The following is a 25,900-nucleotide window of genomic DNA, read 5'->3' on the forward strand; positions in this document are numbered from 1 at the left end:
CTGACATGCAGCTGCCTGGTTTGTGCCCACCTGAACCAGGTCAAGAGTAATCCCAACTCATGTGGGTTGTGTGATGCACGGGAGAGGAAGCTGAGCCCCCTTGTAGCCTCTGGACAGCAAATAAAGAAGTAGATGCCTTGTTTTACTCAGCTGAAACACTTCTCTCAGCAGGGGGAAGGCAGGTCCCTCCCTATCCTTGTGTGAATGTTCTGCCTAAAACCAGGACATGGAAAAGTGATTCTTGGACCTCATAGTTTTTGTGTATGAGGAATAACAGTGCTGGAAAAGTTTCCTTCAGAAGCAGCGGGAGGGAATATGAGTGATTACTCGTCTGTTTCAAAGTTGATTCCCCTGGAGGCCCAGGGACTTGTCAAGAGCTCCCTGTGCTGCTGAGCTGGGCCGGGCTCCTGGGACCAAGGGGAGCTCCTGGCAAGCGGGTAGCACTGCAGAGAGACAGCTCTGCCCAGGAGCAGCTCCTCTGCACAGCACAGCAGCAGGGCTGGGGGCACTCCTGCAGGGGACAAGGGCAGTGAGAGAAGGGAGGGAGATGTTAAAGGCAGTGTGGAGGGGGGATGCTGAGAGCTGATTGTGGGAGAAATCTTCACAGCCATGAACAGGGTAAGTCTCTGGCTGCAGGGCAGCACAGCTGTTGTTCCTGGTGCCATCTCCAGATTTGCTGGCAAATCTCTCAACCTATGGGAGCTTTCAGGAGGACTCTCAGTGTTTGGATAAGAGGAGAACAACAAGCTCCGGAACAGTGATTATCTGCCATAAATAACTGAAGGACAGGACATGATGTTTCTTTCTCACAGGGCTGACTGCAGCCAGGTTGCAGGCAGGGGTGTCCAGGGCTGTGGTGCAGAGTAGGGTCCCTGCTGTGTCCCAGGGGCTGTGTGCTGGGGCAGGGCCTCTGCTACCTGCCAGGCTCAGCACTCAGCCTACCGGGGGAGCTGCCTAGGGTGCTGCGGGGAGAAGCTTTGGGTGGAAGAAGCACCCCTTCCCCTGGCAGGCAGGGCAGGGTCCTGCTGTTGCCCAAACGCTGCTTCCTGGGGTAGGCAGCTCTCAGCTCTACAGCACCCCCAGGGCATCTCTGGCAGTGATTCTTGACAAGATGGACCAACTCGTGCACTATCTGCATGGAAGGCACTCTCTAGAGTTTCTGCTTTCGTTTTCCTGCCCTAAAGAGCAGTCAGGAAAACACTAATGGAGTTGTCTGCTTGTGTCAGTCACTGAGGCTGTTAGATTATTCCACTGAAAGAGATCTGTAGGTCTGTGAGGAATCTCACAGTTTTCCTCCACACTCTATAACCTATATACTTCATTGTTTTGTGACAGATTTTTGGATGTCCTTCTCAGCACCTAAAATACTGAGACACCTTTGTCCAGTGGGCACCTGAAATCCATCCCCACTGGTTTTCAGCAGACGCTGTAGGGCAGTACTGACTCTGGCTGAGCCCACACAGGATCTGTCTGGTCTCTCTACACACTTAGGAAGTAAAACTGAGTGCTAGAGGCAAGAGCACATCTTCCTCAAAGGGAAGGAGTAGTCTGTCTTGCTGAGCAGGTTTTGATGAAATATAATCTATAGCTATAGGTATTGCTCAGAGAAATTTCTCTAACTTGTTCTGTGTCTTTTCCACCACTGACAGCCATCCATGCTCTGAGGCAGCAAATGTCCAACAGCAGCTTCCCCACAGAGTTCCTCCTCCTGCCATTTGCAGACACACGCGAGCTGCAGCTCCTGCACTTTGCGCTCTTTCTGGACATCTACCTTGCTGCCCTCTTGGGCAACAGCCTCATCCTCACCACCGTAGCCTGCGACCACCGCCTCCACACCCCCATGTACTTCTTCCTCCTCAACCTCGCCCTCATCGACCTGGGCACTATTACCACCACTGTTCCCAAAGCCATGGCCAATTCCCTGTGGGATATCACAGCCATTTCCTACACAGGTTGTGCTGCTCAGGTTTTTTTCTTTTTCTTTTTTCTTTCAGCAGAGTTTTATCTTCTCACCATCATGGCCTATGACCGCTACATCGCCATCTGCAAACCTCTGCACTATGGGACAGTAATGGCCAGCAGAACTTGTGCCAACATTGCAGCAGCTGCCTGGGGCATTACTTTTGTCTATGCTGTGCTGCACACTGCCAATACCTTTTCCTTCCCCCTCTGCCAAGGCAATGCCCTGGACCAGTTCTTCTGTGAAATACCCCAGATCCTCAGGCTTTCCTGCTCAGATGCCTACCTCAGAGAATTTGGGCCTATTGTGGTTAGTGCTGTTTTAGCATCTGGCTGTTTTGTTCTCCTTGTGCTGTCCTATGTGCAGATCTTCAGGGCTGTGCTGAGGATCCCCTCGCAGCAGGGCCAGCACAAAGCCTTTTCCACATGCCTCCCTCACCTGGCTGTGGTCTCCCTGTTCATCAGCAGTGGCACATTTGCCTACCTGAAGCCTCCCTCTATGTCCTCCTCCTCCCTGAATCTTGTGCTGGCAGTTCTGTACTTGGTGGTGCCTCCAGCAGTGAACCCCCTCATCTACAGCATGAGGAACCAGGAGCTGAAGGATGCAGTGTGGAAAGTGATGACTGGAGTTTTTCAGAAGCAATAAATGGCCTGTTTTCTTCTGCATATCACTCTTAATGTAACTCATTATATTCCCAAATGTTTGTTTTCTGTGAGTGCGCTTTGCTGTTTGTTGTTGTTGTTTGCCTTGCTTATGATTGTGTCTGCAAAGGCACAAAGACATAACATTTTTCCTCCCCGTCATTTCAGTATCTACCTGCCTTGGGTGACTCCAAGACTTGGTGGGAGCAATGAGCCAGGCTCTCTGTATGTTTAAATAAAAGAAAGGACCCTGCAGTGACTTTCTTGCCTGAGATCCTTCCTCAGACACCTGTGGGGGAACTGCAGAGGCACTTGGCTGTGTTCAGAGGTGGAGGGGAGAAGAGTCCTGGCACAGCAGCATTGCCAGGGATCCTGACGGTTTGGTCTGTCTTGAGGTGCTCTCTTTAATGTCCCACTCTCTCCTTCAGAGCCCTTCTGTTGCTGTGAGTTCTGATTGCTCTTGTTGCTTGCTCATTGTGCTGCTGTGGGGAAGTCCTTTGTCCACAGGCCAGGGTCTCTAACACAGCTGGCTCCGTACCAGCATCTCCAATATGAAAGGGGATCTGGCACTGAGGGCAGTGCCTGAAGGCTCAGCTCTTCTCCCACATCTCATCTCATGGATATTGCAAAGGAACGGACTCAAAGGAGGCTCCTTGCTTTGCTTGTTTCTCTGTGGGCTCAGGGCGACGAGATCAGCTGATCATCAAGGATCAGCTATTAGGCAGGGAGGGCTGATTTCAGAATTGCCAGCTGGTGTCTGGCACCCATAGAGATGGTGACTTCACTTGCCTGTATCCACAGCATGCAATAGGTGTGAAGGCAGGCAGGTGTCTTTCTGGAGAGAAGTGGAAGTCACCAGGAGAGCCCAGGGGATTGGTAGGGGCAGTGTGTGCCAGGGAGTCAACAGGGCATGGAGCCCACAGAGCATGAGCATGTCCAAGGTGGAGCCACCCAGAGGTAAGATGCTAAACCTGGGATGGAACAGGCAAAGGAGAGCTCTGCAACTGCAGGGAACACAGCAAGCACAGAGAAAGCAGTCTGCTGAATTAGTTGTTAAACCTCTGGTGAAATTTCAAAGACTAGATTGAATGAATCACCCCAAAATATCTCTGCCATTGGAAATGAGTTGGACTCAATGAGCTTTGTGTGTCTCTTCTACAAGGGGAAGGCGAGGAGGTGAGGTAATTTGCAGATGTCAGCAGCAGGGACACTGCCACTGCCCTCCACTTTTCCACTTGCTGCTTTGGGGGCATTCCAGCCTGGGCCGCTCTGCTGGGCTTGGCTGGGGAGAGGACAGGGAGGTGTGGAGAGCTGGGGAGGGTCTGGGCTGTGCTGGTCTCCTGGCAAAGACAAGGAGGAGCAGCAGAGCAGGGGCTGGGCTGGGCCCTTGTTCTCTGGACACCCTGGCAGATGCTGCCCCAGGGCAATGGTCCCAGAGCAGCCCCTCACAAAGACCATTCCCAGCACTGGGCTCTTGACCCAGCTCACACAGGCGGTTTGGAAGGACGTGGAAGGACACCAAATGACTACATCAGGAATCCACGCTTGCCCTGTCTATATGAGACAGCCCATAGTATTGGTGCAGTGAGATGAACCTGAGTGAACACAAGTGCCAGAAACTATTCCCTAAGGCTGCTATCATGTGGACAGACAGAGTCTCAAGGTCCCCTCTCTTTAGAGGTATGGTCTCCTGAGAAACCAGCTAAATAAAGCAAAATTAGACATCATGACTTTCACACCAACTCCTCTGTAGAGTTCTCACCATTTTCCTAAAATTCATTTCTTGATTCATTTTTCCACACAGAGATGGGCATTTCCTTCAGGATGCACTGGTGTTGCTAAATGCTACGTGGGGAAACATGAGGGACTGTGCAGGGCATCCCCTGCACCCACTGCTCCTGGGGGGGGAGGACGTAGGCTGGGAAGAGACCTCCTGAGCGCAACTACTCCTTGTAGCCCTGTGGATGCTGGCTGTGAGGTCACTTTTGTCCCAGCCCCTGGCTGGCCAACAGCAGAGAGGCAGAGCCTCCGGGGTCATAAAGGCCATTAGAAAGCTGCCCCCGGCAAGATGACACGTATGGGAGGCCAGGGGAAGGCCAGGAAAATAAAGTGGCAGATTGGTGGAGAGAAGACTGAAGTGGCTAAGAGAAAGGAAAGATTTGGAAGAGAGAAAAGGGTTTCAGGTAAGGGTGCTGATGCTGGAAAATATTCAAGTTTGGCAATATTTCTTACTTGCAACCTTAGGACATACATGTAGTTCTACCCAAAATGCCATCCCTCACCCTGAACAAATCCACTGCTCTAATCCCCAGCATCAAATCCTACCTTGAACTCAAACTCCAAACACATCTCCTGTTACCATTAGTCTTAACCTATTGATCACCCTTATCTCAGGCCTTTAATTTCTATTATTAAATTCACAGTTTTAATAGCAGCCCTCATCCCCGAACAAAGCAGATAATAAAACCGTAACCAAAAATCTAGTCCATACCTTAAACAGTAACTGGCTACCCAAAGCAGAACACCAAAGCCTCCCTCTAAGACTCGGACAAATCCCTAAACCTGGAAAGCAAGATCTAATCCCTAGACCCTAACCTGAAGACCTAACTCCCAAATCCCTGCACTCTGATCATGTAATCAAATCAGGTTGGCCCCAAGAGGCTGATATAGATCTGGGCAGGTTATAGGGCTCAAGAAGATGGGTGGGGATGTTCTTCTGAGGTAGGTCACCTGTGCCTCAGGATCTCAAGAGGAGGCCCATGGCTGTGCAGGTGGGTGTTGGAGTATTGTGCCTAAGGGCCTGATAGGCCGCCTTCAGGCACATGGCTGGTGTATCACAGAATGATAGAATATCCCGAGTTGGAAGGGACCCATAAGGATCATCGAGCTCAACTACTGGCACCACGCAAGTCTACCCAAAAATTCAGACCATATGACTGAGAGCACTGTCCAAACCCTTCTTAAACTTCAGCAGGCTTGGTGCCGTGACTATGTCCGTGGGGAGCCTGTTCCAGTGGGCAACCACTGAAAATAATAAAATAATAAACAAAGAAAATAATTTGGCGCCTGCCCCTCCATTCTCCCTCATGAGGAAGCTGTAGACCACGATGAGGTCTCCCCTCAGCCTCCCCTTTTCCAGGCTGAACAGGCCAAGTGCCCTCAGCCGCTCCTCATACGTCTACCCCTTAGGCCCTTCATCATCTCTGTAGTCCTCTGGACGCTCTCCAATAGTTCCACAAAGAAACCCATGTGAGCCTCACCCATAACCTAAATCTCCCCTCTTTTAGTTTAAAACCATTCCCCCTTCTCCTGTCATTAAGTGATTGAGAAAATAAAATAATAAAAAAAAAAGCCCTCCATCTTTTTAATAAGCCCTCTTTAAGTACTGAAAATTTGCAATGAGGTCACCCCGGAGCCTTCTCATCTCCAGGCTGAACATCCCCAGCTGTCCCCCGGGGGTCAGTACTGGGTCCAGTCTTGTTCAACTTACTCATCCTAGACAATGCAACAGAGTACAACCTTAGCAAATGTGCTGAAGATACAAAACTGGGAGGAGGGGCTGATACTCCAGAAGTCTGTGCCGCCATTTGGAGGGACCTCGGTAGACTGTAAAGCAAGGCAGTGAGGAACCTCATTAAGTTCAAGAAAGGCAAGTGCAAGGTCCTTCTCCTAGGAGGAATAACCCCATGCACCAGTAGAGGTTGGGCGGTGACCTGTTATAAAGCAGCTCTGCAGAGAAGGACAAGGCAGTCCTGGTAGACAGCATGTTAGCCATGAGTCAGCAATGTTCCCTTGCACCAGCAATGTTCCCTTGGCCAAGAAGGCCAACGGTATCCTGGGGTGCATTTCAAAGAGTGTTGCCAGCAGGTCAAGAGAGGTGATCCTCCCCCTCTACTCAGCCCTGATGAGGCCTCAACTGGAGTATTGTGTCCAGTTCTGGGCCTCCCAGTACATGGAACATGGAACTGTCCCAGTACAGGGACATGGAACTACTGAAGAGTCCAGAGGAGGGCTACAAAGACGATGAGGAGACTGCAGTATCTCTTATACAAGGATAGGCTGAGAGAGCGGGGCTTGTTTAGCTTGGAGAAGAGAAGTCAGAGAGGGGATGTCCCTTAGAGGGGGATGAGAGAGAGATGTTCTAGGGGAGTTTTATATATCTTTTTAGCTAAAGGTAAAGACCCCATGTTAGGGAAAAGGCAAAAAGGAAGGCAATATTTTTAGGAGGCATACCCTGACAAAATGCTAATACTTACATTACCAGTCTCTGAAGTTCTCATGGAATCTATCTTATACAACGTCTGGCACCTCAGAAGTACTGTACTTGAGAAGAAGTTAAGAGAAATCCCAACTTTTTGTATTGAAAGTTCTGGGCCCCATTTGAGCCTTAAGACAACAAACTGAGGATGAGATGTCTCAACTGAGTCCTTGTGATCTCTTGCCTCAGCTTGGGAAAATGGGATTCCTGCCAGTCACAGTCTGGGTGTTCTGCCTAAAAGTGGAAGAGGACAAGGTGATTCTTTGATGCAACTCCTCCTGATAGGAGAAACGACACTGCTGAAAGTAAGTGTCACTCCTCATCTGACGGAGGGATCATAGGGGATTGCGTCAGCCTGTTTCAAAGTTGGTTCCCTGGAGGCCCAGTGACAGACATCTCAAGGGACACAAGAGAGGGCAGGGACAGTGAGGCCTTGGGATGGAGCTTTGCAGCTGAGCTGGGCTGGGCTCCTGGGTCCAAGGAGAGCTCCTGGCAAGCGGGCAGTGCTGCAGGGAGACAGCTCTGCCCAGGAGCAGCTCCTCTGCACAGCACAGCAGCAGGGCTGGGGGCACTGCCTGCAGGGGACAAGGGCACCTGAGAGAAGGGAAGGAGATGTTAAAGGCAGTGTGGAGGCGGGATGCTGAGAGCTCACTGCGGGAGAAATCTTCACAGCCCTGAACAGGGTAAGTCTCTGTCTGCAGGGCAATGCAGATGCAAGTATCCTAGGGGTCTCTTCTACAGTTGTCAGTTCCATGGCTGGTAGTCCCGAGGGATCTGTGGCTCTAAACTACAGTAATATAGGTTTCCTGGCTTATATACTGGCTTCTCCAGTGCAGAGGATGGGTCTGTTTCCTGGATCAATGATTTCCTGCCTAAGCTGTCAGAGGGGCAGGACATGAGGTTTCCTTCTCACAGGGCTGGTGGCAGGCTGTGAAGCCAGGTTGCAGGCAGGGTGCCCAGGGCTGTGGTGCCGAGCAGGGTCCATGCTGTGCCCCAGGGGCTGTGTGCTGGGGCAGGGCCTCTGCTGCCTGCCAGGCTCAGCACTCAGCCTGCAGAGGAGCTGCCCAGGGAGCTGTGGGCTGAAGCTGTGGCTGGTAGGAGCAGGGCAGGGTCCTGCTGGTGTCCAGAGGCTGCTGCCTTGGGCAGGCTGCTCACAGATCCACAGCACCCCAGGAGCAACCTTAGGCGAGAACAAAAGGAAAGACCAGCACATGCACTAATGGAAGGGAAGGAAATCTCTGGTGTTTCTCATTTCTTTTACATGCCCTGAAGGAGAGTCATGGGGCATGATAATGGAGTTGTCAGGCTGTGTCCTTCACTGAGGCTTTCAGAGCATGACACTGAAAAAGAACTGTAGGTCAATGAAGAGCCTCAGAATTTCTCTTCACACCCCTCTCCTTACAGAGAACACCAAAACCACCTTTAGTGTTCCTCATGGGATTGCTGGATGTCCTGCTTGGAACCTGAAAACAGAGGTGCCTCTGGCCACTGGGCACCACAGATTCATCCCCAGCGCCCTTCACCAGATATTGTAGGGTAGTCCTGACTTCTGCTAAGCCCTCAGAGGATCTTCCTGGACACTGAGGCACCTCAGAGAGAATAAAACAGAGCTCATAAGGAAGACACAGTGTATCTTGATGAGGAGGAATCTCTGAAACACAGTAGCAGTTTTACTCAGACAAGTCTCACTAATGTGACTATTTTTCCTCCAGTGAAAGGCATCCATACCCAGAGGCAGCAAATGTCCAACAGCAGCTTCCCCACAGAGTTCCTCCTCCTGCCATTTGCAGAAACACGCGAGCTGCAGCTCCTGCACTTCGCGCTCTTCCTGGGCATCTACCTGGCTGCCCTCCTGGGCAACGGCCTCATCCTCACAGCTGTAGCCTGCAACCACCACCTCCACACCCCCATGTACTTCTTCCTCCTCAACCTCGCCCTCCTCGACCTGGGCACTATTACCACCACTGTCCCCAAAGCCATGGCCAATTCCCTGTGGGACATCAGGGCCATTTCCTATGCAGGTTGTGCTACCCAGGTCTTTTTCTTTGCTGTCTATGTCGCAGCAGAGTTTTCTATTCTCATCATCATGGCCTATGATCACTACATTGCCATCTGCAAACCCCTGCACTATGGGACAATAATGACCAGCAGGACTTGTGTCAACATGGCAGCAGCTGTCTGGGGCATTACTTTTGTCTATGCTGTGCTGCACACTGCCAATACCTTTTCCCTCCCTCTCTGCCAAGGCAATGCCCTGGACCAGTTCTTCTGTGAAATTCCCCAGATCCTCAAGCTCTCCTGCTCAGATGCCTACCTCAGAGAAGTTGGGCTTATTGTGGTTAGTGTCTGTTTATTATTTGGTTGTTTTGTTTTCCTTGTGCTGACCTATGTGCAGATCTTCAGGGCCGTGCTGAGGATCCCCTCGCAGCAGGGCCGGCACAAAGTCTTTTCCACATGCCTCCCTCACCTGGCTGTGGTCTCTCTGTTCATAAGCACTGCCACATTTGCCTACCTGAAAGCCCCCTCCGTGTCCTCCTCCTCCCTTAATCTTTTGCTGGCAGTTCTGTACTCGGTGGTGCCTCCAGCAGTGAACCCCCTCATCTACAGCATGAGGAACCAGGAGCTGAAGGATGCAGTGTGGAAAGTGATGACTGGAGTTTTTGAGAAGCAAATAACTGCATGTCCATTTCATATCACTCTTAATGTAACTCATTAAAGGCCAAGGAAGATCTTGTTGTTTTCTTTTTTTCGTTTTTCTTTTTTTTTTTTTCTTTTATCTTTTTTTTTTTTTTTTGCTTTTTGCTTTACTTATGTGGTGATATATTTTAAAAAATAAAAAAATCCTTTTATTTCCTCTTTCAGTTCACTACTGAATGTCTCATGTGACTCTGAGACTTGGTATAAAATAGGTGTATTTAATGGGCAATTAAATATTTAATGTGTATTTAAATAAAAAGATGGTTCCTGCAGTGACTTGCTTGCCTGAGATGCTTCCTCAGAGAAAGGTGGTGGCACTTGGCTGTGTGCAGAGGTTGAGGGGAAAAGAATCCTGGCACAGCATCAACGCCAGGGAGCCCCAGGGCTTTGTCTGTCCAAATCAGCTCTCCATTTCACCTCCCACACTCTCCTACAGAGCTCTTGTGTTGCTGCAAGGACTGATTGCACTTGTTACTTGCTCATCGTGCTGCTGCAGGCAGTCCTGTGTCTACAGGCAGGGAGAGGCCAGGAGCTCTTCTCTAACACAGCTTGCTCCATACCAGCATCTCCAGTATAAAAGTGGATCTGCTCAGGGCAGTGCCTGAAAGCCCAGCTCTTCTGCCAGAAATGCTCTCATGGATATTTCAAAGGAATAGACTTGAAAGAGACTCCTGGCTTTGCTTGTTTCTCTGTGGGCTCAGGCAGATAAGATAGGAGTCCCAGGATCATATTTTAGGCAGGGAGGGATGATTCCATTCCTGCCTGTTGGTGCCCAGCACCCATGAGATTTTGACTTCACCGGCCTGTATCCACAGCATGAAAGGCTGTCTTCCTGGGAGAGTCAGGGAGGACCAGCAGAGCAGGGGCTGGGCTTAGACCTTGTTCTCTGGACACCCTGGCACATGCTGCCTCAGGTCCAAGAGCAGCCCCTTGTAACCACCATTCCCAGCACTGGGCTCTCGCCCCAGCTCACACAGATGGTTTCTTCCTTTGGATATGGACACTAAATGACTACATCAGGAGTCCATGTTTCCCTTGTCCATATGAGACTGCACCCGGTGTGGGTGTGGTGAGATGAACCTGAATGAGCCCAAGTGCCATAAGCTCTTCCCTAAGGGAGCCAGCCATGAATTCCAGTGGGACAGAGAGAGTCTAAAGTTCACTTCCCATTGGAGGTACAGTCCCCTAGAATACCATCTGAATAAAGCAATCCTAGTCATCATAACTGTCATGTCAACTCCTTCTCTGCAGAATTTGCCTAAAATATGTTTTCCCAAAGTATATATAAAGTTCTTGAATCACTTTTCACACATGGGTGGGCATTTCCTTTAGGATGCAATGGAGTTGCTAAAGGCTGCATGAGGAAACGTGAGTCTGGACATGTAGAAGACCTTCTGAAGCATGAGCTGGTTGGCAGGCAGAGTACCCGAGGGATTGTGCAGGACATGCATCTGGTGCTCCTGGGTGGGCTAGAAAGAGGCTTCCTGAGCACAACAGCTCCTTGTGACCCTTTGGATGCTGGCTGTGAGGTCACTTCTGTCCCAGCCCCTGTCTGGACAACAGCAGGGAGGCAGAGCCTCTGAGGTCACAAAGGCTTTCAGGAAGCTGCCCCCAACAGGGTGACTCCTTTGGGGAGGCCAGGGGAAATCTGGGTGAATAAAGGTGGGAAATTTGGGGGAGAGAAGAGGGACTTGGCTAACAGAAAGGAAAGATCTGGAAGAGGTGAGAGGGGTTCAGGCAAGGCTGTGCTGCTGCAACACTTACTAGGAAAACATCCACGTCAAGCCCTGGCAATATTTCTAAGCAGTAACTGTAAGCCTTACCACTACATCTAAATGCTATCCCTCTCTCTGCAAGGAATCCACTACTCTTACTCCTAACCCCAAATCTCACCTGGCGTGGGTGTCGAGTTAAGGGGTGTAGCTGATTAACCGTTACGGGCCCGGTCAGATTCAGGGTACTGAACCAGTCGGACATTAACCAAAAACACATTAACCGTCTGGGGGTCCAGACAGACATTCACCAAAAACGCATTAACCGTCTGGGGGTCTGTTCAGACATTCACCAAAAACGCATTAACCATCTGGGGGTCCATTCGGACATTCACCAAAAATGCATTAACTGTCTGGGGGTCTGGTTAGATTCAGAACACTGCAGTATCACGGATAACCACGCTCACCCTCGTTGCACTCAATGAGAGTTATCACAATGCAATCAAGTATGGTTTATTACAGCAACAGATAATCAGGTCCTTTTGGATTGCCGGCGATAGTGACTGTCCGCAAAAGCAAGCTAGTATGTATGAAATACACAGGTGTTATAGGTGTTACAGATGTTACAGGTGTTATAGATGTTATAGATGTTACAGGTGTTACAGGTGTCACAGGTGTCACAGGTGCGCAGCCTAGAAATAAACGCGTTAAAAGGATCAAAGACTCTATAGAGATTTATAAGCAAGTATTCAGATGTCACCCAAAGGCGTCCCAATGAGGGGGGAAGAGAGGCTCAGCCCGTTGACTGATCCCAGGAGTCAGGAGGTCCTAAGGATGTTGTATTTCCTTGGGATGGTATCTCCCCTGATGGTGGTATCTTCCCTAACATCCCCTCTCTCTTGGGCCATTTTATATTATTTTCTATGTTTTAGGTGGAGCTTGAGTGGCTCTAGTCAAGCATATCTTAGTTATGATTGGTGTAAAGTTTTCCCGTCTCCGTTTAAAGTAATAGCCTTCGAGAAATTCAGAGCGCATGCTCAGTGAGGGGTGGTCGCACCTTGGAGGCGGGTAGCTTTTGGGATGGAGGTGTGTTTTGGTATTATAATGATATTATAATGAGCAAAAAGTACACTAGGGTCCAGCATTTGTCAAAACATGACAGGTCTTTGGCTCAGGGTGGCAAAAAGTGCAGCTTTGTGCACAAGAACAATCGAGGCCCCACCTGATTACAGAGCCTAGCCGTGGTGTCTCCACTCCACTCTACGTTCTGTGCTGTTCCTTGGAGCTAGCACACCAAGTTTCCCCAGCGCGATAGCATCTAAGGTTGGGAGCCCAGGAAACGCTCAGGTAATGCAGTTATGCCCTACCCTGAAAGCCTCTTCAATGCTGTACCTTTTCCTTAAAAATGGGAATGTTAGTTTTATTTTCCTAGTTACTTCAGGCATTTACACCACAGGCAGTCCACTCATGTGCCTAAGCTCTCAAACACCTTTTAGAAAATACTGTCTCTAAATTACCACTTCTCCATTAATCTACTCCCAATTTTGGGGAGGAGAGAGATATGTTAAAGGGGAGGTTTATATTATTTAGCTAAATGACAAGGGACAGCTCCCAGGTGAGTGACAAGGCACAAAGGGAGGCCACATTTTTAGGCAGTCTGCACTGACAAAACTCTAATACCTACATTCCCAGTCTCTGAAGTCCTAACTTAAAGGATTACCGCTAAGACAGACACCTTTGTGCACCTCAAATGTCAAGTGGTGTTTACATTTGAACAACTCACTGCTCTTCTCTATCTCCTGTAATTACTGTGGGAGTTTAGCCTATATTATTTTTTACATATCTGAGCAGAGGTGAAAGAAATCCCAAATTGTGTGGGTTTGTGTCTCATAAGGAAGGTTCTGGCCCCCTTTACAGGCCTAGGACATCAAACTCAGAATGAGATGCATCAATTGACTCCCTGTGATCACTTCCCTCAGCATGGGAAAATGTGATCCCTGCCAATCACATTCTGGGTGTCCTGCCTAAAAGTGGAAGAAGACAAGGTGATTCTTTGATGAATCTTCTCCCAGTAGGAGAAATGACACTGCTGGAAGTAAGTGTCTCTCCCCAGCTCAGAGAGGGAACATCAGGGATTGCTTCAGCCTGATTCAAAATCATTTCCCTGGAGTTCCCTCGTGTCAAGAGCTTCTTATGCTGCTAAGCTGGGCCGGGCTCCTGGGCCCAAGGGGAGCTCCTGGCAAGCGGGCAGCACTGCAGAGAGACAGCTCTGCCCAGGAGCAGCTCCTCTGCACAGCGCAGCAGCAGGGCTGGGGGCACTGCTTGCAGGGGACAAGGGTGGCTGAGAGAAGGGAAGGAGATGTTAAAGGCAGCGTGGAGGGGGGGATGCTGAGAGCTAATGTCATCTACCTGTAAAGCTATCACTGCTCAGAGAAGACGATGGTAGTGGACACCTCTAGAGGCCCCTTCTGACTCAGGGGAGAAGGGGCTGGACTGTGCAGTCAGAATGTATGACAATCCTGTGTTTTGAGGCCTTTCTGGTGTTTGTAATCCCTGCTTCTCAAGGTTACCCAGTGAGTGGGGTAATTCTCAAAACAATGTTCTTCCCCAAGGGAACCTGGAGTACAGCTGGTACAAGAATACTACTGAAAACTTCCCAGAAACTCTACCAGGCATTCCAGAATAAAGAAATCACAAACTTGTGATCACAAATAAGGAGATCGGTTCCAGGGCAGATGTGTTCTGTAGCGGAGAGGGCATTGATGCAGGCAAGGCTCTTTCCTGCACTGAGGCCACTCGGGAGCAACCAGGAGCCAGAAAGGACAGCAGGAAGAGGTTCTTCACAGAGAGGGTGGTTGCACACTGGAACAGGCTCCCCAGGGTCGTAGTCACTGCACCGAGCCTGTCTGAATTTAAGAAGAGATTGGACTGTGCACTTAGTCACATGGTCTGAACTTTTGGGTAGACCTGTGCGGTGTCAAGAGTTGGACTTGATGATCCTTAAGGGTCCCTTCCAACTCAGGATATTCTATGATTCTATGATTCTATGATTCTATCATGGGAAGGTCTATGCGACACTGGGCCTACTGGCATCAGATGGGATGCGCCCCTCTCAAAGGGGGAGAAGGATTTTTGCCCAGGAGTTAGCGGGGCTGATAGACAGGGCTTTAAACCAGAGTTGAAGGGGGAAAGGGATAAAATAAGGCCCGCCGGTGATAAGCTAAGTGATGGAGTGCAAAACCTTGTCAGATGTCAAGTGGAAATATCACAAGGCTGACACAAGCAGGTCCAGGAGGTTCCTAAAGCACTGCCATGATAACTTCTTGGTGCAAGTGTTAAGGGAGACAACTAGGAAAGATGCCCTCCTAGATCTGTTGCTGGAGTACACAGAGAGTGTTGTGGGGGCTGTGGAAATTGGTGGCTGTCTTGGTCATAGTGACCATGAAGTGGTTGAGCTTAAAATTTTTGTGACAGGAGGAAAACTGCTACCAAAACTTCAGCCCTGGATATGGGGAGAGCAGACTTCAGGCTGCTCAGAGGACTAGTTAGCAAGGTCCCCTAGGAAACTGCTTTTGAAGGTGTCGGCATCCATCAGTGCTGGTCGGTCTTTAAACACTGCATCCTAAAAACACAGGTAGTCAAGAAGGTGGGGAAGAAGGCCAGCTTGGCTGACCAGGGATCTTATTCTGGAGCAGAGGGATGAAAAGAAAGTGTATGGCTGTTGGAAGCAAGGTCAGGCAAAGTGGAAGGACTACAGGGATGCTGTTCGCGTTTGTAGGGAGAAGATTCCTGTGGCCAAAGCCCACTTAGAGTTGAAGCTGGCCACATCTGTGGGTGACAATAAGAAGTTTTCTTTTAAATATATGAATAGAAAAAGGAGGACCAGAGAAAATATAGATCCTCTACTTGATGGGGAAGGTCACTTCACAGACAAGGACATAGGAAAAGCAAAGATGTTTAATGCCTTCTTTGCCTCCGTCTTCAATGCCGAGGATGGGCTTCAGGACCCTGGGTGCCCTGAGCCGGAGAACTGTGACAGTGGGAATGATAAACGCCCAACTGACCCTCAAAGTGTGTGTGATTTGCTGCTACACCTGGATCCATTTAAGTTCATGGGTGTCCTGGTTTCAGTTAGGACAGAGTTAATTTTCCTCCTAGTAGCTGGTAGAATGCTATGTTTTGGCTTAGGATGAGAAGAGTGCTGATAACACCCCGATGTTTTAATTGTTGCAGAGCAGTGCTTATACTAAGCCAAGGACATCTCAGCTTCTTGCTCTGTCCTGCCAATGGGCAGGCTGGGGGTGCAGCAAGAGCTGGGAGGGGACAGACCCAGGACAGGTGACCCAAACTAGCCAAAGGGGTATGCCATACCATCTGACGATGGTATTGCTAAACAATATATAGGGGTGGCTAGCCAGGGGGAAGGGGTGGGACTGCTCGGGGTTAGGCTGGGCATTGGTCAGCAGGTGGTGAGCAGGTGCATTGTGCATCACTTGTTTGTACACATTATTAGTAGTAGTACTATTATCATCATTGTTATTATTATTATTGTTGTTATTATTATTTTCCTGTCTTATTAAACTGTCTTTATCTCAACTCACGGGCTTCACTTTTCGTTTCTCTCCCCCATCCCAGAGAGGGAAGGGGGAGGGTGAGCGAATGGCTGTGTGGTGTTTAGCTGCTGGCCGAGTTAAACCACGACAATGGGTCCGGATGGGATTCATCCCAGAGTGCTCAGAGAGCTGGCTGACATTATCACAGGGCCTCTCTCAATTATTATAAGAGTCGTGGGAATGTGGAGAGGTCCCAGTTGGCAAATGTCGTGCCAGTTTCAAGAAGGACAAGAAAGAAGACCCTGGTAACTACAGGCCTGTTAGTCTCATGTCAGTGCCTGGTAAAAGTACGGAGAAGATTGTTCTGGTAGCTAATGAAGTGTGCTTGGGGGACAATGCAGTCATTGGTCCCAGTCAACATGGGTTCATGAGAGGTAGGTCCTGTTTGACAAAATTGATTTCCTTTTATGATAAGATCACCCATCTAATTGATCAAGGGAAACCAGCTGATGTGATCTTTTTGGATTTCAGTAAAGCTTTTGTCACAGTTTCACATATGATCCTACTGGACAAAATGTCCAGCATATAGATGGACAAAAATATCATACCTTGGGTGAATAACTGGCTGACGGGTAGCACTCAAAGGGTTGTGGTAAATGGCTCTGCATCAGGTTGGCAGCCAGTCACCAGTGGGGTCCCTCAAGGCTTCGTTTTAGGGCCAGTTCAATTAAATGTTTGTATAAATAATTTGGATGTAGGACTAGAAGGTGTTTATAGCTAATTTGATTATGATACTAAACTGGGAGGAGTTGTTGACTCTGTTGAGGGTGAAAATGCCTTGCAGAGAGATCTGGACAGATTAGGGAGATGGGTGATCACCAACTGCATGAAGTTTAAGAAGACCAAGTGCCGGGTCCTGCTGGTCACTAAAAAGAATAGATCAGCACCTGCCCCTCCACTCCCCCTCGTGAGGAAGCTGTAGACTACGATGGGGTCTCCCGTCAGCCTCTTCTTTCCCAGGCTGAACAGTCCAAGTGACCTCTTCCGCTCCTCATACATCTTCCCCTCTAGGCCCTTCACCATCTTCATTGTCCTCCTTCGGACTCTCTTCTATAGTTTCATGTCCTTTTTGTACTGTGGTGCCCAGAACTGCACACAGTACTCGAGGCAAGGCCACACCAGCGCAGAGTAGAGCAGGACAGTCACTTCCCTCAACCAACTAGCAAAGCCATACTTGATGCACCCCAGGATACGGTTGGTTCTCCTGCCTGCCAGGGCACACTACTGGCTCATATTCAGATTGCTGTCAACCACAACCCCCAGATCTCTCTCTGTGGGGCTGCTCTCCAGCGTCTCGTCCCCCAGTCTGTAAGCATAGCCAGGGTTGCCCCATCCCAGCTACAGGACTCAGCACTTTCTCTTTTAAAACTTCATGCAGTTGGTGATTGCCCAGCTCTCCAATCTATCTCTGCAAGGCTTTTCCACCTTCAATGGAGTCAACAACTCCTCCAAGTTTAGTATCATCAGCAAATTAGCTCAAAACACCTTCTAGTCCTACATCCACATTGTTTATAAAAATATTTGGGTAGACCCATGTGGAGCTAGAAGTTGGACTCAATGATCGTTATGTGTCCCTTTTAACTTGGGATATTCTATGATTCTATAGTAATATTCAGAGTTATGAATATAAATATACATAGCTATGGGCATATATATAGGAAAAAAAATAATCCCTGATCAATTTCTGGCAATTTCCAAATGCCTCTTGAACACTGACAGGCATGGGGCATCAGCCAGGTCTCTAGGGAGCCTGTTCCACACTTAACTACCCTCACAGTACAAAATTTTTTCCTGATGTCCCATCTGAACGTCCTCTTGTGCAGCTTTGTGCCATTCCCATACCTTCTGTGGTCAGTTACCAAGGAGAAAAGATCATCACCTCCCTCACTACTTCCCCCACTCAGGAAGATGTTGAGGACAATGAGGTCACCCCTCAGCCTTCTTTTCTCCAGACTAGACAACCCAAGTGTCTTCAGCCTCTTCTCATACCCTTTAACCAGCATTCCCCCTTTTCTATTGGTTTCCAGACCAACAAATCCCTGATCAGATAATCTCACTGGAATAAATATTTTCTCTCTCTCCCGTGCTATCTTCAGTCAGTGTGATTGACCATGTCTGGTTCCCTCACTGCCTCCTTTATCAATTGTCAGTCAGGTTTGTGTCCTCAGATGTTTTGTGGTTTATCCCCAGCTGTTAGCGAAGCACAACGCAGCCACTGTCTTCCTGACTCTCCTTAACAGAACCGGGGGAGAAAAATAGGAGAAAGATAGGGATAGAATCTTTATCAGGGATTGTAGCTCTAGGAAAGGGGCAATATCTTTAAACTACAAGACAGTACATTTACATTAAATCTAAAGAAGAAAATCTTCACTGGGAGGTTGGTGAGGGACTGGAACAGGTTGCTGAGAGAAGTGTTGGATGCCCCCTCCCTGATAGTGTCCAGGGCCAGGATGGATGGGACCTTGAGCAACACTAGTAGGATTTGTTCCTGCCCATGGCAGGGGGGACTGGAACTTGATGGTCTTTGGGGTCCCTTTAACCCAAAGCATTGTATGTTTCTTGACTCTGTGGGCTGACAAGTGGTTTTATAGCATATGTAGACAGAGAGATTTGAGTTTCTGTGGAAAAGTCGTGTCATCTCTTCCCCCACACACACTCCACAGCATCCCACCAATATCTCCAAGTGCTTGGAAGAGGTGGTATTCTCCCTGCCTTTCACGTTGAGGATGTCTGGTCACATAATGGGACAAGAATAGATGATTCTCCTGCCAACATCTTCTATGGAATTAGGAGCAAAGACAGCACTGGAAATAAGTCCCGATCAAAACTTTAGAGCAGTGGTTGTATCCCAAAAGACTGCCTGAGTGTGATTCAACGTTGATTTCCGTGGAGGCCCAGGGACTTGTCAAGAGCTCCCTGTGCTGCTGAGCTGGGCCGGGCTCTTGGGCCCAAGGGGAGCTCCTGGCAAGCGGGCAGCACTGCAGAGAGACAGCTCTGCCCAGGAGCAGCTCCTCTGCACAGCGCAGCAGGGCTGGGGGCACTGCCTGCAGGGGACAAGGGCAGTGAGAGAAGGGAGGGAGATGTTAAAGGCAGTGTGGAGGGGGGATGCTGAGAGCTCTCTGCAGGAGAAATCTTCACAGCCCTGAACAGGGTAAGTCTCTGGCTTCAGGGCAGCACAGCTGTTGTTCCTGGTGCCATCTCCAGATTTGCTGGAAAAACCCACAGCCTATGAGAGCTTTCAGGGGGACTCAGGACTCAGGAGGAGTTTTTTTGGATAAGAGGAAAATGACAAGGTCCAAAGCAGGGATTACCTGCCAAAGCTGTCAGACGGACAGGACATGAGGGTTCCTTCTCACAGGGCCAGCTGCAGGCTGTACATCCGGCGTGCAGGCAGGACTGGCCAGGGCTGTGGTGCAGAGCAGGGTCCCTGCTGTGCCCCAGGGGCTGTGTGCCGGGGCAGGGCCTCTGCTGCCTGCCAGGCTCAGTACTCAGCCTGCCTGGGGAGCTGCCCAGGACACTGCGGGAAGAAGCTGTGGGAGGAAGGAGGCCAACCAGAAGAGTAGGGGGGAGTCTGTCTGCTTCCCAGAGCCTGCTACCTGGGGCAGGTACCTGTCTCAGAGACCACCACCAGTCCCCGGTGGTTTTTATCATGTACCTACAGGGCAGTACTGACCCTTCCAGAGAGCAAAGTTGACTAACCTGATCTCTTAGGCATTCTTAGGCAACCAAATCAAAAGGTCCAGGCAGAAGCATGTATTCTTCCCTGGAAAGGAAGTGTGTCTTGTTGAGGATGTTTCAATGAGATATGGCTTAGGTTTTGCTCAGAAAACACTATCTAACTTGCCTCTTTAAATTCCTCCATAAATAGGCTGCTATGCCCACAAGCAGCAAATGTCCAACAGCAGCTTCCCCATAGAGTTCCTCCTCCTGCCATTTGCAGACACACACGAGCTGCAGCTCCTGCACTTTGGGCTCTTCCTGGGCATCTACCTGGCTGCCTTCTTCTGCAACGGCCTTATCTTCACCGCCGTAGCTTGTGACCACCGCCTCCACACCCCCATGTACTTCTTCCTCCTCAACCTCGCCCTCATCGACCTGGGATCCATCTCCACCACTGTTCCCAAAGCTATGGCCAATTCCCTGTGGGACACCATGGCCATTTCCTTCTTCAGTTGTGCTACCCAGGTCTTTATGTTTGTCACATTTGTCACAGCAGAGTTTTCTCTTCTTAAAATCATGGCTTATGACCGCTACATTGCCATCTGCAAACCCCTGCATTACGGGACAATAATGACCAGCAGAGCTTGTGTCAACATGGCAGCAGCTGCCTGGGGCAGTACTTTTCTCTATGCTGTGCTTCACACTGCCAATACCTTTTCCCTTCCCCTCTGCCAAGGCAATGCCCTGGACCAGTTCTTCTGTGAAATTCCCCGGATCCTCAAGCTCTCCTGCACTGATGCCTATATCAAAGAGGCTAGGCTTATTGTGGTTAGTGCCTCTTTATTATTTGTGTGTTTTGTCTTCCTTGTGCTGTCCTATGTGCAGATCTTCAGGGTTGTGCTGAGGATCCCCTCACAGCAGGGCCGACATAAAGCTTTTTCCACATGCCTCCCTCACCTGGCCGTAGTCTCCCTTTTCACCAGCACTGCCATATTTGCCTACCTGAAGCCTCCCTCCATGTCCTCCTCCTCCCTGAATCTTTTGCTGGCAGTTCTGTACTCGGTGGTGAGTCCAACAGTGAACCCCCTCATCTACAGCATGAGGAACCAGGAGCTGAAAGATGCGGTGTGGAAAGTGATGAATGAGTGTTTTTCAGGAGGAATAAACTGCCTGTCTTAGAATCATAGAAACATAGAACTGCCTGGTTTAGAAGAGACCTCAAAGATCATCTAGTTCCAACCCCCCCCCCGCCATGGGCAATTATGTCACCCACTAGATCAAGTTTGCCAGGGCCCCATCCACCCAGGCCTTGTAGACCTCCAAGGATGGGGCATCCAGAAGTTCTGTGGGCAACCTCTTACAGTGCCTCACCGCCCTCTGAGTGAAGAATTTCCTTCTAACCTCTAATCAAAATCTCTGCTCTTTTAGTTTAAAACCATTCCCCCTTGTCCTGTCATTATTTGACTGAGCAAAGAGTTTTTCTCCATCTTTTCTTATGCCCCCTTTAATTACTGAGAAGATGCAATCATCACAGACAGCCCCTTGTAACCACCGTTCCCTGCACTGGGCTTTTGCTCCAGCTCAGACAGGTGGTTTGTAGGCAATGAATTCACCCTAAAGCCTTCTCTTCTGCAGGCTAAACCAACCCAACTCTCTCAGCCTTCCTTCATAGGAGGGGTGCTCCAGCTCCTTGATCATCTTTGTGGCCCTCCTCTGGACCTGTTTTAACAGATCAACATCCTTCTTGTGCTGGGGCGCCAAACCTGGATTCAGTACTCCAAGTGGGGCCTCACAATAGCAGAGTAGAGGGGAACAATCACCTCCCTCGACCTTCTAGCCACTCATCCTTTGATGAATCCCAGGATGCAGTTGGCCTTCTGGGATGCAAGCTCGCACTGATGGCTCATGTTGAACAGTTCATGTCCACGAGAACAAGAATCTTCTCTGCAGGGCTGCACCTGTGCGGTGTCAAGAGTTGGACTTGATGATCCTTAAGGGTCCCTTCCAACTCAGGATATTCTATGATTCTCAATGTGTTCTTCTTCCAGTCTGTCCTCGTGTCCGATTGCCCTGAGACAGGTGTAACGCCTTGCACTTGGACTTGCTGAACATCTTCAGTTTCTCATGGACCCACTTCACAAGCTAGTTCAGATCCCTTTGGATGGCATCCCTCCCTTCTATTGCATCAACTGCACCACTGAGTTTAGTGTCACCTGCAAACTTGCAGAGGATGCTCTCGAACCCACTGTCTAGTTCTTTTTCTGCATATCATTCATAATGTAACTCATTAAAGGCCCAGATGCAGGTTAGTTTTTTTGTTGTTTGTTTGTTAGTTTTTTATTTTGTTTGAGTATATATTTTTCTTTATATTGCTTGTGAAATTATTGTCCACAAAGAAATATCTTTGTTCATATTCTTTCATTTAAGTATCTACATGTCCCATGTGACTCCCGGACTTGGTGTAAACAAGGAGGCAGGCTCTCTGTGTATTTAAATTAAAAAAAACGACCCTGCAGTGATATGCTTGCCCGAGATCCTCCCTCAGAGACCTGCAGTGAAGCTGCAGGGGCACTTGGCTGTGTGCAGGGGTGGAGGGAAGAAGTGTCCTGGTACAGCAGCACTGCCAAGGAGCCCCAGAGCTTCTTCTTTCCCAAGCTGCTCTCCCTTTCACCTAGTACTCTCCTACAGAGCCCTTGTGTTGCTGCGAGGACTCATTGCTCTTGTCTCTTGCTCACTGTGCTGCTCTGGGGCAGTTCTGTGTCCACAGGCAGGGACAGGCCAGGGGCACTTCTCTAATACAGCTGGCTCCGTACCAGCATCTGCAGCATAGAAGGATCTGCTGAGGGCAGTGCCTGAAGGCTCAGCTCTTCTCCCAAAGCTACTCCCACAGATATTGCAAAGTAAAGATAACTTTTTGAAGTATAGATATAGTGCTAAATCTGGGTGGGAACAGGCAAAGGAGAGCTCTGCAACTGCAGGGAACACAGCAGGTACAGGGAAAGCAGTCTGCTGCATTGCCATACCTCAGTTGACATTTTGTAGACTGAATACAGTGAATCACCCCAAAACATCTAATGACATTGGAAATAAGTTGGATGCAATGATCCTTGTGGGTCTCTTCCATCTTGGCTATTCTGTGAGTCTCTGACTCTGAAGGAGGCCAGCTATCTGTGTGCACCCTCCATGGCCAAAGAACCACTTGTGTGGGAGGCAGTCAGTGGCAGTGCCCCCATCCAGCTGGCTCTGCCTTCCCAGCCTGACCAGCACGGCCCTCCAGAGTGCCCCCACAGCCCCATGCACCACAGCCCCCTCGCTCTACAGAGCAGCACCGTCAGCTGGGGGGCTATGGGCAGCATGGGCAGGGGCTGCAGGAATGGCTGCTCAGGCCAGCCCAGACGTGCTGGCCTGGGACAAGACTGTGTGGGACATGGGATGTCCTGGGAGCAGAGCAGGGTGCTGTGTGTGTGCAGTGGTGGTGCCTGAGGAGCCCCAGGGCCAGCAGTGTGGTGCTGTTCTGGGGAATAAGGCTGGCCTGGGTGGTTGCAGGCTTCCCTGGTGAGTAGTGTACGGGGGTATCTCCTGCAGATGGCAGCAGCAGGGACACTGCACTGACCCCCCACTTCTCCATTTGCTGCTTTGTTGCCATCCCAGCCTAGGCTGCTCTGCTGGGCCAGGCTGGGCTGGGCTTAGCTGGGGAGACTAGAGGCAGGTGTGGAGAGCTGGGGAGGGTCTGGGATGTGCTGGCCTCCTAGGAGACACTGGGAGGACCAACAGGGTGGACACTGCCACTGTCCATTTCCACGTGCCTCCCTCACCTGGCTCTGGTCCCCCTGTTTGTGAGCACTGGCTCGTTTGCCTACCTGAAGTTCCCTTCTTTCTCCACCCCATCCACGGACCTGCTGGTGACAGTTCTGTACTCATCCCTGAATCTTTTGCTGGTGGTTCAGTACTCAGTGGTGCCTCCAGCAGTGACCTCCCTCATCTGCTTCATAAGGAACCAGGAGCTCAGGGATGCAGTGAGGAAACTCTTTGAATACATGCTTCAAGCAAGTCTTTCCAGACATTCTTCTTCTACATTAATCATGTGCCTACAATCATTTCAGGACACTGATGTTTTCTGAAATAAACTGTTAGGACAATTGTCTTTAATTTTATTTATTTATTAATACTGTCTAAAGCTGGTGAATTTGACTTTTATTCTTAGTGTCTCCTATGTTTTTTGTTGTTGTTGTTGTTGTTGTTTTTGTTTGTTTTTTAAGTTTTGACCCAATGCTCTAATGTACTTATAGAACTGGGCTTCTTGTGCAGATAATGACAATAAAGAAGAGAGCAGAATTTTACTGGTCTCATGTCCCATCTCCTCCTATCTCTTCTGCACCTGGGGGAGCAGCCCCAGCATGCACGAAGAGCTCAGACCGAGAGCCCAGCTGCCACATGGAGGAGCAGCCCCAGTGGCCTTTGGGGCTGTCCCTCACTGCCCACTGGGCTCTGCCTCTCTGCGGCCTGCAGGTCGGGGCTGCTGCTTCCCTGGAGCCATGGCCATGGCCAGCAGCAGGAAATGGCTGTTTCCCTGCTGCTCTCTTTTGGCTTCCACTTTGTTCTCTTGTTCCTTTGCATTTCTCTTAGCCCTCAGATCTCGTGTACTTTGGTGACAGTCCTGATGTCTCCACAGTGGCATCTCTGCCACATTTCTGCGCTCGTCTTCCAAAGATAGTGTCAGAAATACAACCCAGGACACCTTCTCTGGACAGGCCTGTTACTTTTCTGGGCTTCACCATGGATCAGAGTCCCCTAGAGATCACTGAAAGACTGTGAGATGTCTTCTTGGTTGCACATAGCCTAGCAAATAGTAGCTGGCCTTTTACTGGCCTGGGAGTGTCCCAGATGTGCTGGGACTGATGGCAAATGTCATCCTGGAGGGGAATCTGGAGCTGCCCTGTGCCCTGGTTTCAGACCATTATGGTACTGTGTGTTGTATCAGTGGCTTATGAGATGATGAAATATCTGGCCATGACTCTAACCTGGTATTTGTACTCAGTAACATCTTCGATTCTATACTTTGGAAACTGTATTTTGGAAACTATTAGCAATTGTATCTGTTGCCTTTTTTCATTAGGGAGTCAATCTGTGGAGGGGAAAGGGGAAGATAATTTTTCTTACTTGATCACTCTCCCTTTCTCCTTCACCACCCCTGTACCCTCCTTGATCACTCTCCCTTCCTCCTTCACCACCCTCTTATCCTCCGAGTTTATTACAATAGCTCTCCAAGATATTGAATATCCTTGGGATACTCAGACCAGCATAGTCCTGTTGTTCTGCCTCCTGAATGCACTTCAGGTTCTGCTCAAAGTTAAACAACTACTTAGGAAGCTCATCCGGAGATCTGCCCGGAGGCAGTATAGTTGTGGGTGGCAGGGAGTATGGGAGGATATGGGCAGGCATCTAGACCAGTTGGCACCCCCAGTGTTTTGGAAATTCACCCCTGAACAAGTGCAAAATCCTCAAAAACTGGCAGAATGCTTGAATAAAAGGTGTCGCGATTCGGGAAGTTCCAAAGTAACACAAATCATTGTAACATGCTGGGGCCTGGCTTACGCCTATCGAGCTGCCATAGATACTGCTATCAACTTAGTGACAGATCCAACGGCCACTGTGACCCCTACGGTGGACTCTGCAGCCGCTCCAGTCCCAGCTTCTGCAGATGCTCCAATCCCAGCTCCTGCAGCCACTCCAGTCCCAGTTCCTGCAGCCGCTCCAGTCCCAGCTCCTGCAGCCGCTCCAGTCCCAGCTCCTGAAGCCACTCCAGTCCCAGCTCCTGAAGCCACTCCAGTCCCAGTTCCTGAAGCCGCCCCAGTCCCAGCTCCTGAAGCCGCCCCAGTCCCAGTTCCTGCAGCCGCTCCAGCTCCAGTTCCTGCAGCCGCTCCAGCTCTGGTTCCTGCAGCTGCTCCAGTCCCAGCTCCTGCAGCTGCTCCAGTTCAAGCTCCTGCAGCCGCACCAGTTCCAGCTCCTGCAGCTGCTCCAGCTCCGGTTCCTGCAGCCGCACCAGTTCCAGCTCCTGCAGCTGCTCCAGCTCCGGTTCCTGCAGCTGCTTCAGCTCCTGCAGCCGCTCCAGCTCCTGTAGCTGGGTCAGAGAAACGAGCTGTAGCAGTGCAAGTTGACCCTGCAGAGGGTATTCCAACCTCTGTGGCAGACCCTATAACAAGGTCAGAGAAACGAGCAGTAGCAGTGCAAGCTGCCCCTGTAGAGAAGGTGAAAAAATGGTATAGAGATTCAGGTCGTTTAGAACGCAGAGAATCTTCTGCCAAATCTAGGTATAGAGACGACGGAGACGACGACGACGCTGGGCCATCAAGGGTTCA

General features: G+C 49.8%; 3 protein-coding genes across 3 annotated transcripts in view; all 3 read left to right on the forward strand.

Annotated features, from left to right (window-relative positions):
* Positions 1-1,672: 1,672 nt before the first annotated feature.
* LOC309891009 (olfactory receptor 14I1-like) lies at positions 1,673-2,605 on the forward strand (the record flags this gene model as incomplete). The annotated part of the gene is made up of 1 exon (XM_082785406.1): positions 1,673-2,605. The coding sequence occupies one exon, from the start codon at positions 1,673-1,675 to the stop codon at positions 2,603-2,605; it is 933 nt and encodes a 310-aa protein (XP_082641532.1).
* Positions 2,606-8,600: 5,995 nt separating this feature from the next.
* Positions 8,601-9,575, forward strand: LOC309891106 (olfactory receptor 14A16-like; the record flags this gene model as incomplete). Its single annotated transcript, XM_082785488.1, has 1 exon — positions 8,601-9,575. The coding sequence occupies one exon, from the start codon at positions 8,601-8,603 to the stop codon at positions 9,573-9,575; it is 975 nt and encodes a 324-aa protein (XP_082641614.1).
* Positions 9,576-15,221: 5,646 nt separating this feature from the next.
* LOC309891107 (antigen WC1.1-like) overlaps positions 15,222-25,900 on the forward strand; it is a gene marked incomplete at both ends in the record, with an annotated part of 57,891 nt that continues 47,212 nt past the window's right edge. The window contains one exon of the mRNA XM_082785489.1: positions 15,222-15,339. Within this exon, the coding sequence (XP_082641615.1) occupies positions 15,222-15,339 (118 nt within the window). The remainder of the gene's footprint in view (positions 15,340-25,900) is intronic.

This window comes from Aythya marila (genome assembly GCF_965140915.1).
Source record: "Aythya marila genome assembly, contig: HAP1_HAP1_SCAFFOLD_154, whole genome shotgun sequence".
NCBI lineage: Eukaryota > Metazoa > Chordata > Aves > Anseriformes > Anatidae > Aythya > Aythya marila.